This window comes from Chrysemys picta, chromosome 7, assembly GCF_011386835.1.
Source record: "Chrysemys picta bellii isolate R12L10 chromosome 7, ASM1138683v2, whole genome shotgun sequence".
Taxonomy (NCBI): Eukaryota; Metazoa; Chordata; order Testudines; family Emydidae; genus Chrysemys; species Chrysemys picta.
In genome coordinates this window covers 66584688-66597518 of record NC_088797.1, presented here as the reverse complement: position 1 = coordinate 66597518, position 12831 = coordinate 66584688, and the positions used below count along the sequence as shown (strand labels likewise).

At 39.7% G+C, this 12831-nt stretch overlaps 1 protein-coding gene across 3 annotated transcripts in view; it reads right to left on the bottom strand.

The window, feature by feature from the left end:
- Window positions 1-448: 448 nt before the first annotated feature.
- Window positions 449-12831, bottom strand: part of LRMDA (leucine rich melanocyte differentiation associated) — a 936738-nt gene continuing 924355 nt past the window's right edge. For all 3 annotated transcript variants that reach the window (XM_042856147.2, XM_065551696.1, XM_065551698.1), the window contains one exon: window positions 449-2741. In XM_042856147.2, coding sequence (XP_042712081.1) covers window positions 2662-2741 — 80 coding nt within the window. In that variant the 3' untranslated portion in view covers window positions 449-2661. The remainder of the gene's footprint in view (window positions 2742-12831) is intronic.

Here is a 12831-nt window from a genome sequence, read left to right as displayed (position 1 = left end):
CGCAGGCCCAATTTGTATCAACACCCGAGAAAGGACTCAGGAATGACTGCAGGACTGGGCCCAAAACATTTGCCACACCCTGAAACAGTATTTTAGTTCAAAACATCTGAGAATGAAATACCTTGCATGCTACAGCAAGGTGTGTAACACAGACAGCAGTAAACAGTCACACATGTATTTAAATAACATTATAGCCATAAAAAAGTAATAGTTAAGATTATTCAGATGACTATACAGAACTAGTGGATTTTATTGAGCGTTCTAATTCAGCTAACTTTAATTAAAGTTGTTACATTATTTAGTACTTAAAAAAATATCTTTGGTCACATCTCATTCCGAAAATATTATTGCCTCCAAAGCTTTGCATCGAGAACATTCCTGAGAATGATACAAAGGGTTTTGACATTACAAAAAGTAAATAAGGAAAAAAATAAAGAGAGAAAAATCATTTGGTCAGTTTGCAAGTGTTTTTTATTGTTTGAGGCAGGGTTAAAGCCTTTTATAGAGACAGGAACATATATGCAACCAGACTGAATGTGACATTAGGTTACTCTAGACACCTCTGTTTAGCACCCTGCTGCCTGTAATATGCTATGGTCAAAACATGAGTTGATGATTTAGAACAGATATTATGATACAAATGAGCTAGGATGGCAACTTGCTGTTATTTTGGTAACTGAGTTAGAAATCTAATAATTATTTATGTCACAAGAGAAGCAAACCTCCTGATTCTCCAAAACTCCTGCATCTCAGAATCCTTTTAATCAGAATTTGGTTTCCTATCCGTAATAGCCAAATCAGAGACATCAGCAAAGTTGCTACCATAGCCACAACTCACTTCCCAGCAATTTGTACAGCAGCCAACTCACAGACAGATCTGAATTTAAAACATATGGGGCCAGATCCACAGCTGATGGAAACTGTGTAGCTCCATTAAAGTCAATGAAGCTATGCCACAAGCTAAGCAGCTAAGGATCTGGGCCCTGTATATTTTAAATTTCTTTTCAAATGTAAAAGTAATGTAACACTGGTTAGCAGTTTCATATTGACAGCCATGGTGAGTCAAGTCTTCCGTTCATCAAGAGAGGCAAATAACATGGACAGTAGCAGTGCCAGCTTCCCTTCATTCCTCTGCCAAGGTGCCTCGTCATTTTCTGGAGGGACTATCTCTGGCAGAGAAAGACATCTGTCTCCAGTCCCATTCCATAGACAGCATCTGCTGAAGATTGCCAAAATATGGGCCACTTGTAAGTATTTAGTTTTGTGAGAGTCACCTATCTGCTAGGAAAGTGAACACAGACCAACAACTCATTTCATACAAGCCAATGAATAGCCAACAGATGGTAACAGCTCTCAGACAATACCATCATGGGCTGGTTTTGAAATTGCAGCCTAGAGGTGAAAGGCTCTGCATACTCTTCGTCAATCCCATGACATCAATGTATTAACTCTTGGGAACGTGAAGCACAGTAACAAAGGAAATGAGTCATTGCTCCAAACATGTTCACCCCATTTGCTAAAAAGACTTGTAAAATGCTAAGGATTTTCATTTTGTTACTGAAAAGTTGACAAGAAGCCATGTTTACATAATTTGCATGTATATTAATAGGGGATTAATAATGACCACAATAGGGAGGCGACTAAGACATATTAGCGAGATGTAAATTATGTAGATTCCAACAATAATGTTAGTGATATGAAACAAACAATCGTACCTTATTTTCCTCTAAATATCATCTAAGCTCAGTAGGGTTTTGTTGTGTTTTTTGCTTTCCCCTTTCAAAACGTTTAATTCTAAATCTAATCTCTGCACATGTTAAAAAAATCTTGTCAAATAAACCAAGCATAAATATAACTGTCACTACCATAATCAAGCATATACAGTTAAACAGTGTGCCCTCTGTGTCACATATTCTGCAATGTTAAAAATGCCCCCCCTTCTGAATGTTAAGATGTAAAAAATAGGATGCTTTGGTTCAGTTGTATCTGCAAAATTGCTTAGACCCTTTTTCTTAAATAAAAGATGCAGATTCAGTGCTGTGCATTTCTAAAGTGTTTTCATATAACATTGCTGACAACATATCTCCCTCCCTTTAAAGAAAGAGCAAAGCAAACTATGAACTTTGACTTGTGATAAACACTGTCTGAAAAGGTTTGTGTGTGTTAAACTTAAGTACCTAATTCTTGGGGGGCAGGGGGGAGAATAAGGACAGATAAAGGCTTTTTAAATCTTCAGTTATAGCCACTGATTTTATGAGCATATTGATACTGCAAGCCTCTCTCACTCAACAGGCAAACTTTAGATAAAAGCATTGCTCTTGCTAAAACCAACTGAGCATGCTCACTGAAGCCCCAGGTGTGACCTTTGCTCTTCTGTGTGCAGCAATTGGACCAGGCAATCCATCATGGTGTTCATCCTGTCAGGCCTGGTGCTTGGCTGCAGCTGTCTGTCACACTGGTGGATGGGACCTGCTTAAAGGCAATCATGTCAATCTCTATGTGACTACTCAGACTAAGACAGAAAGATGATCTTGACAGGCTTGGCAAAGTCAGCAGAAGGTACTGGAGGACTTTAGTTACATGCAGAAAACGTAGATGCAATTTGTGCTTTCTGTGTGCATGTTTTGTGGATTGTGTAAAGAGGCATGGAACGGTGCTGTTTTATAGCTGGTCATCTCGAATGAATCTGTTGCCTTCGGAATGTTTCCCATAGTAAATGTAGCGACATTTTCCCAGAACACCTACAGTGAAAAGAAAACAAATAAGGAAAAAGTGAGCAATTAGCATTGTATGTAATGGACGATATTACTGAGGTTGGGAAAAAGAAGGTTCAACTGTGTTTGGGAACTGCTCTCTCTCTTGCTTTTCTAGCTATGCTTGGAAAGCAAAGTATGTTAATTTGAAATTAATTTATTTTAACTAGTGGCATTGGGGTCAGCCCTGAAAAAACACACTTGAGTACTTTGTGAATCACCCCGTTAAGCACATATGCATGCCCTGCTGCTTTTTGTAGGGATGGCATTTTGGATAGAGTTGTATGTTTGTACTGTCTGTTATCGTTCCAAAATATGGATATGGGGACGAATCTTTCTAAACCACATGGTTTTATTGATAATAAAATAATAGCAGCAAGTAACAACAGCTTGGCACTGATCTAGTGATATAAACATGAAAAACTCTGTTCAGACATCCTCACAACAGCCCTTTGATGTAAGTAATTATCATTATCCCTACTTTGCAGAGACAGAGAAGTGAAGTGACTTGCCCAAGATCATCCAGACCTCACTGCCCTCCTTTTCTAAATATAAATGGCTCTACGAGCCAGAACAATGGTAAAGGGTGAGCAAGGCATATTTAAAAGTTATACGTTGTCCTTCCCCTAGTGGTGGTAGCTCATAAAGAGGGGAGTGCTGTGGTAGTACTAGCAATGCCTCCTTTTGCACCCCAAGGCATGTGCAGTCAAATTATTATTGCCTCCTGCACAAGGAAGCCATGTGTAAGGGTCTCTCTGTCTCCTTCTATGTATCTTGGGATTTTCTAAAGTTCTCATCACTATAGTATCTAGCTCATCCACTCAAGGTCCACCAACATTCAGCCGATAGGAAACAAAATATTACATATAAGGACAAAGACTGGGAGGGATTTACTGTGATTTACTCATTTACTGTGCAGGGTTTTAAATTTGACAGATCCCACATGAACAAATGGGGTCTTATTAGCTGCACCCAGATGCAGCATGAATTAAGTATTCTTTTAATAATCTGTATGTAATGCAGCAATATAATTATAAGCATCAAATAAGCTATGAAAACCCTGGAAGCAGGGGCTGTGCTGGATTAAAGTTAATCCCTATTATTCTCTCCTTTTTTAAAGCATTGGGTGAGTAACACATCACTATGGAAAAAAATTGATAGGCCTATCACCTGTTTTGAAAAACACATTCCTCTTAAGGAAAGCACAGAAGTGGGCGATATGAGCTTTGTTTAGCCCCTTCTTCGCTTCCTTCTCTCCCTCTTTCCAAGTCTCCAATAACCTGATTGATCAGTGGAGCAACTTCCATATTCAAGGGAAGAAATTATTCGCCTTCATAAACCAGTGTCTGGTCAAAAGCAAGTTCTCATATCCTGAGGCAACGCTATCCCATGCAAAGCGTGGTTGTCATTAGTTGGTAAAAAGCTTGGTTGGACTTCTAGTGGTAGAGCTCTAAATTTAAAGGATATGAACAGTTTATTAATGACCTTCTTCAGACTCCTTTTTCACTGTCACTGATAAAAGTCCTATTTCAGGTCTGCCGTGTTTTCTTCAGGACTGGAAGCAAGACTGTTTACTGAGATCTTGGTGAGAGAGTGCTGTTTGATGAATGCTGGAGACTGCAGCGAGGTGTCAGCGCTTAGAAAATGAGGCAAGGACATGAGGTATTAATACTGTCAATGATCTCTTGACAGGAAAACAGATACTACATTCACCGTCAGATTTAAATAGACATCAAGTGCATTAATGACAAAAGGGCAGACTTCAAACAAAGGGGGCTAGATGGTGCTGTGCTGAGCGAGTGCAATAACCTGATCTGAAAAGACACTGTCAGAACTACAGACAGACCTAGAATTGTGTGCAGTGACAGAAAACAGAGATGCCGACAGAGATACCGGTGCCATATTATGCCAAGTATATTCTAACAGTGTCTCCAGCCCTAACTAAATCTGACATCATTTCCTATCACTTATAGTATTCTCCACTGCTCCTGCAGAATATTTCTCCCAAGACATCATTACAAACTCCACTGTAGTTTTAGAGTTACTGGCAGGCCTGTTCTGTCATGGAGGTTGGGTCTAGAGGCCTAAGGATAACCTCAGTCAATCTAAATTTGGAGTTTGCTGTAGAAGTGCTCTCATTTTCACTGATATCTCAGCTACTTGAGGTGATCTGAACGCTAAAGTGTGAGGAGCTGTCACCTTGAATAAAATCCTTAAAGCAAAGACGCTCAGTTCCTGGGATGTTCAGCAAAGATGTCGGACTGTCTGGCAGCAGGAAATGAAATCCAGCTGCTGCTGCTCGCCTGGGGATAAAGGTGCTTGGGCTAGTGACAGTTAAAGTCAGCTGAAATTTTTGAACTCCTGCAGCCTACAATTGTTTAAATTAAGGAAGTGTTGTCTCCACAGAGATTCCCTACCAAGGCGCACAGCTGTGATTCGATTGCCAGGCGGATTATACACACTGCTCAGAGAGCCTTGATAAAAGCACAGTTGAAAATGTTGCCATGAGTCTTTATTTATCATGAAGGTTATTTGTAAAACAATAGGCTTGCTCATAAATTAAATGGTGACTTTTTCCCCCTCCTCCTCTCCCTCCCCTCCCTTTGCTTGAAGAAAACTGTGAAAATTACAAAGGGTTTATATGCTGCAGTAAGAGCTTTCGATGCTAAAATATGCAATACATGGATTTAGGAAATCTACTGCATCTGACTCAGTAGGAGACAGTTTCCCCCGCACATCTGCAACGTGTTCATTTGTTTGCAGCTTCACAAACTCGTGTGTGTATGCGCATGCACGTGTGTGCGGGGGATGACAACACATTTAATGACGTGTGGCGTTTTCAATTAAAATATCTGGCATTGGTCATAATAAGCTAAGTATACTCCCAATGCATCAGCCTAATGCACAGCATTCTGAATGAGCTTTCTGCTCAGGGCTCTTGAAAAATGACAACATGAGGTCTCTTGAGGGATCATCTCCCCACAAATGAGGTTCCAGTTTTTTCTTAAATAGCTGCTTCCACCATCTCCATAAGCTGTTAAAGCTATAATTATGAAAAAATTACATAGGGAAGAATCATGTTTAAAAATACCTTTTATCTTTTAAATTCCCACTCCTTCAGAATCAATGTTCTAATTATGACGGGTAAGTAATAACCCTGCAATCACCTGTGTGTGTTGTATCATCAGTCTTTCTTCACCAACACATTGTAGTGTCAGCAACAAGCTTTGCCGTAGCTGGGGGAAAACCCAATTATCCCCATAAATAAATAAATACATACATGAATACTAAAGCAAGTGAAAAAATGTTCAAGTCATGTTCTCTCCTTTTAAATTGGGCATGTGTTTCAGAGAGTTATTATGCAATCGATTCCTCAATGTTCTTTTCTAGAGTGAAATATGTTTTCACTTCTTGGTATTTTTCTCGGGGACCAGACAGTACAAGGAATTCACAATAGGCTATGGGGCAATGCACTGCTAGGTCACCAGTTCAAATCAGCTCAAGTTAGTTGTGACCTAATGCTAAGACTATCTGGTGGCATCCTGGTGCCATTGCATGAGTTGCTGGCTTAATTTTCCGAATGCTTTTAATAATTCTGATACATGTAAAAGATGCTACCATGTATCAGCATATAGTAAAGTATTTGCATTTAAGAATATTAGTGAAAGAGATAATCTTATTTACATTAGGTGCCAAGGACTGTATTCCATAAGTAAACCAAAAGGGCATATGATACTTTATACAACACTATACTATATCTGTGTTCAGGTGAAACCTAAGCAGAAGTCCTGACTACTTTTGGTCTGATCACATGGCAATTAGTACCCAACTTGATGTCCTAACCAAATTCCAGTTTAGCTAATTTTATTTTGACTACAGTATCTAAATCCCACCCCATCAGTCTGTGTTGGATCAGATATTCATCTTCACACTTCTTGCCTCACACTATTGGGTACTGCTGCTGTGGGCTATTAAACAGCCGTCACCTTCCACCAAGAAGATGGTTACATTTTGAATGGTGGTCATAGTATAAATGTATAAACTGCTTTCTGGATGAAACATCAACACCATTATAACTTTCTTCAAAGGCTCTGGGGGATTTTCTCCCATCAATGAATGGGAACTGCCAAGTTCCCTAAAATACTAATTGCAACTTTCCTTATAGGAGAGTACAACCCTATTTACAACCAACATTGACAGGAGAACAAACATCTGTCTACAACCAACTCAAGTCTATAGCGCTAGTCATTTAGACAAAACACTTGCATTAATCCCATTAATTTTAAACATACTTAAGACCATCCCCAGTTAGCAAAGAACATAAGCAAGTACTTATGGGTAAAATTTTCAAAAGTGCCTATAACTGAGAAGCCTAAGTCCCATTTTCTTCAAGGTATTTGTGCACCTAAAATGCAGACAGATGCATAGTGGGATTTTCTAAAGTGACTAGGAGTTACCTGAGAAAGTCCCACTAGTCACCTAGTTTTGTCTTAGGTGCCTAAGTACCTTTAAGAATCTGGTGCTTAAGAGTCAAAGTCTGACTTTCAATGGAACATAGTGATTTAGGAGCCTAAGTTCTTTTGAAAATGTTCCCCTACATGATTTGCTAAATGGGGCCTTACATTCTATAAAGGGTTCCTATTTGTTTTAGTTAAAAATAAGTGGGTCACACTATTTATTCCTACATTATTTATTCTTAAATAATTGAGAACAAATATTAAAACAACTGAATGCTGCAAAAAAGTGTGGAAAGCTTCAAATGAGCAGCTGCAAACTATCTACTTAGAGGAGCCCCAATACTCTGCTCCGGACATCATAAGTGCCGATGGGCTGTTCAATTAGTTTAAAAACATATAAACCCCAAAGAATCAGCCCGAAGTTCAGCCCTTTCCCCGGAGCATAGATAAGTCACCCTCCATGGGACATGACACAGGATATGACAGCTAAATATCAAGACAGCTAGATAAGGGCATAGAAGGCAGACTTGGACCCAAGCATAGAGACTGCTGTTCTACTGGGACTAGTGGTTGCATCACCGGGGAGGATGTCCAACCTAGACTGTTTGGAAGGAAGAAGGGTTGTTTTGGGGTTATGGGTTTTTTGTTTTTGTTTTTTTGAGAAAGGAAGTTGGGGGGAGGGAAATGAGGAGGCAATCTACAAGGAAGAAAGATCTATATAGCTGGGGAATGTCAATAGATTCAGATACACAGTCAAGATTTTGTTCTTATTCTGGACTGAGTCTTCTGAGTTTCATCCATCAGCTTTAATTCATACATATTTATTTATTTACATTTGGATTTGCAACAGTTTTTCTCCCTCCAAGAGCAAGTCCCATCACAAAATAAAAAATATCACATTCAACTACTTTATTATTTCCTGGAATAACAGCATCCAAAATAGTGATGCCCACTACTATGCAGGGCAAACAGACAAAATATACAGCTTGTCCTTGGACCTCCAAACACCCAAACATCTGAAAGTCTATTCACATTGGTGGAGGGAATAGGGGGGGTGGGAATGATCTCATAGCTCTAATTAAAAGTCCCTAAACTATTTTACAGTATCTGCCACGACTACCCAATCCTCACTATACTGTGCTATGAGTGATGGATATTAGATTATCGTGCACTGCTTACACGAGCAGAGACAGTCATAGAAAAGCAACTCTTGACTGTCTCAAAGTATCAGTACCAAGGATATCCAAAGTTATCTGGTGTATGACTAACTGACTGTCTTTCTCAGAGGTAGCAGACAGTTTTTTCTTTGTTTCTTTCCACACGATGTCTCATTTGATAAAATAAGAGCAACTTATTGCTCCTTTCCTACATTATTTTCTTCTTAAACTGCTAGAAGATCTACAGTGGAAAAATGTAACATCTAACTGAAGATAAAATGCTACTGCTAGTACTGAAATCTATTTTGATTTACATTTTTAAAGTACAAGCCAGGTAAAGGTGCTGTAGATGCTATGGGAATCTAAGAGTCACTTTAACATGGCAAGTGGTTTGAGCGGTTAGAAGAGGAAACTAGGGAGTCAGAAATCAGATTCCTAGGTTCTAATTTTGGATCCGCCAATGACTTGCTGAGTGGTCTTGGGGAAGTCACTCTGACTGCTCCGTGCCTCAGTTTCTCCATCTGTAAATGGGGAACATGCAATGTTGTTGCTAAACAACATTTAGAGAAATGTAAAACCATGAACAACTGTTACCCGGGGAAATGGGAGAGTTGGGCCAGCCTTTGCCCTCAACATGCAACACTTCCAACCTCATTGCATACAGGACTCTGGCTCAGATGATAACTACAGGAAAGTGATTGTAAAGCAGTCTGAATGTGCCACAAGTAAACTTGCTCACTGGTGGCTGCAGCTCCCCAACTGCCAGACTAGAGCCTGAATTCAAGTCACTGGGTCCTAATTTTCAGGTTATACATCAGAGCAGCAGAAGCAGGAGCCAGCAGAGAATGAGGTAAATGCTGAGCTGGCCAGCCCTTCCCCCCCTGGATCTGCTACAAATGATTTCACTCTGGGCCAATATCAGTGGGGAGAAGCATCTGCAGCCATTCCCAAATGACCTGCCAGAAACTGCTCTGGGGCACTAGGCCTCAGTTGTAACCACTACATATGGCCTGAAGCTTCTGTGGCAGGCTATGAAAGGCCCAACTCCTGAAAAACCCAGGCCAAGGTCTATTTAAAATATACCTCAGGCACTAAGCTTCCTGATGTCACAATGGACTTGGACTTTTTTGGACTATGAACTTCCCCTTCTTCGCTGTATCAATCTCCTCTCTTCTTCCCTTTTTATTCCTAACAATTTCACCACCCTCCTCTCCTCCCCCACAAATAAATCCCATGGAATGAACAAGTTATGGGCCACTCACCCTAGCCACTATCTTGAATTCCCTTCCCCATCCTTGGGCTGCTTTTGTCCTCTTAGATTGTAAGCACTGCACAGTGGAGCCTCAATGTTGACTGAGGACCACTGTATGCTACCAAAATATACATGATAAATAATAAGAATCAGGCTTAGATTTCAGCAGCTTCTAATGAGTGAAAGGTTTCCAGCTATGCCATTCTCTGCTCTGCCTCTTCCAGCTGATGACATCGCATGCGACTCCAAATACCTCTGAGCAGATACTATATGAGCATTGGCTTACAAAGACTAGCAATACCTTGGCACCAAAAGTAATTATGAACTAAGATGACATCAGGAAATGCTATCAGAAGTGCCCAAGGAACAGATACACAAATATTAACTCTTCTTACATTATAAACTAACAGCCTTTTAATTATCAGAGGGGTACCCATGTTAGTCAGGATCGGTAAAAAGCGACAAAGAGTCCTGTTAGTCTATAAGGTGCCACAGGACTCTTTGTAGCCTTTTAATTGATTTTTTAAGAGAACAGAGCTGCTAAATGTAAGCAGAAATAATCGGCTGTTCCTCCAAAAGTAGTGCACATAAAGGCAGCTTCGTAAGGCTGTGGGTAGTGCTCAGCTGCCCCAGCCCAGAGCAAGCTACATCTTCACCAAAGAAGCAATCAGATACTATGACGATGGGTACAGTATAGAAAGACAAATCTCCCCATAACAGAGGGGAATGTGACCAATTGCACCACTCTTCAAGACAGTGAAGATCTTTTAGGTGGTGTGCTGCTGACCTGCACTCTCTGCTGCACCCGTTGCCGTGTCTAGAAGTTCTAGCATAACCCACCCTTTTAGTCATGGGACTTCAATGGCTACAAATGTGCTTAGCCCCTATGCAAGGGTGCCAAGAAAGTGATGATTCATTCCCCTGAATACACATGCCCTTCAGGTTGATCAGATTATTTCCAGGTACCAAGTCAAACCCATATTTAGTCCACAGCAATAAAATTGGCATTATGCGCCTAACTTTATCAAACAGAGAAGAATCAGAACAAGCAAGTGAAGCCATGAAATTATGGCAACTATTCTTCACAGACAAGTACTGTGTCATGTCAAGTCTCACTGGCCTGGTTGTAGGAAGAAAAGAAAAAAAGAGGAAGGAAAGCAGTCAACAGGGAGAGGATGTTGGAAAAATTTGCAATGAAGGTGATAGGACTACAAAGACGTGAAGTTTGCATCCCAGGCCAGGGGAGACTGCATAAATGTTCAGTGTAAACTAGCAGTCGAGCTGATGTGTGATAAAGTGCAGCCTGCTGTAAATACACTTCAGGGCTCCCAGTGCAGCTGGGGATGAAACTTGTAATTTAAAATAAAAAAAAAGGAAAGGAAAGGGCAAAAAAAAATGCACTGCAAGCTTTTTCTCACATAATCTGTTACTGGAAAATTGAGAAGCTTGTCCAAGTCCGTGGGAATAAGCTGATGAGCTGATACTTAATAATAAACCATATTGTGTCATGGTGCAGAGTCATCTAGATCCATTCAGGCCACAAACTATATTACTTTATACAGCCCTGGCTGACATACATTTAAAGCCCTCTACACATTAAGGAGCCATTAGGCTGACAGATTAAAAGTTATCTTGAAGCTAATGTTTCCATTATGTGTGTCCTGGCAGTGGAACAATCAACACACTGTTCCTCAGATGTCATACTTTGTTTAAAACAGAAAAGAAAAGGAGGGTAGCTCTCCCTCCTTGAATGACATTGACATGATCAGCTTTGATCTGGGCATGTGCTGTCTACAGATCATCTACTGCTGGCTAAAACAAAAGCATTAAGGGCAAATCACTTTAAATCATTAACCAGTTCTGTACTGTCCAGGATAGTTCAGTAATATTATAAGGGCCCACATTTCTGCATTGGGACTTCTTAGCAATCCTTCCACACTTCTGATGATGATTGCAATATGCTGGCTTTTTTTCCTATTAAAAACAAAGCAAGCAAACAAAAAGCCCTCCCCCTTCCACCACCCAGATGTGTGTCTTCACCACTGTTGCAGTTTCAAATGACTCTGTGGATGGGATGAGCCTAGAGGTCAGTATGAAATTTTTTTGTTGAATATTTTGGATTTTTAAAAAAGGGTGGAGTAAATTATAAAAAGATAATCAAGAACATACTTGTATTTTTATTTACTGGCGTTATTGAGCACCAGAAACACTGGCTATACAGATATCAACTTTTCCAGAGGTTAACTTACATATGAACTGAGGCTCAAATTTATATAGCTGGGATACCTTCAAAGGGAAACAACTATGGATTTACAATATCTATTTATACCTTACATGTCTCATTTTCTCATATGTATTATAAATAGAGTGAATAAAAGATGGAACTGTTTCCAAAGAGCATGCAAGGATCAGATGCAAATCGGGTAAAATTTGTTAAATGCCCTTCACTCTCCATTTCTAGATTGAAGTCACAAAAACTAAAGTTATTTATTAATAGCCAAGTGCTCCAAGCTGGACTACTTCTGCTTTTTTTAGCTACTAACACAACAGCTGCTCTCCTTCCTCTGTCTCCCCCTCCCACACAAAAACACGCACACAACTAAAAACCAAACAAACCTCATGCTGATTTCTCTTTAGTCAATTTAAAGTTGAGGTCATCACCACTAGAGGGCAGCATCCATTTGTCTATTAAACTGGCTAAAACAGCAAACGAAATATTCCCCTATGACAATTAAACAATACTGTTGGTTAGTTTTGCAGCCAATTTTATGTTCTATAATGATCAAAGCTTATATTTATACAATCTGTGCTTTCAAACTTTTACCTGGAAGCCTGATTTCTGGTGGACTAACTTCAGTGATCATCAATTTGGGTATATGGGTGGCTACAAAAAGAGGTCACTAGGGTATTTAGTGGTTTGAACTAAAGGCTCAATATGTTTCATAGAGGGAATAAATATACATATATGAATTAAATTGATTGTTCTGAATTATGTTTCTTTTATTTTAACTAATGCAACAACACGATCACTGCATTGATGCAAGTGATACTTCTAATGTATTCAGAATGGTGGGCAAGGAGGTTTTAAAATCTGATCCTTACTGCGTATTTAAAAGTTCAGCTGCTCTGTCAACTCCTCCCATATTATTTTAGAAGACTCTCAGTTGATTTGACTAACATATGCAAAAGTGACATTTCTGTAGGTTGCTCTC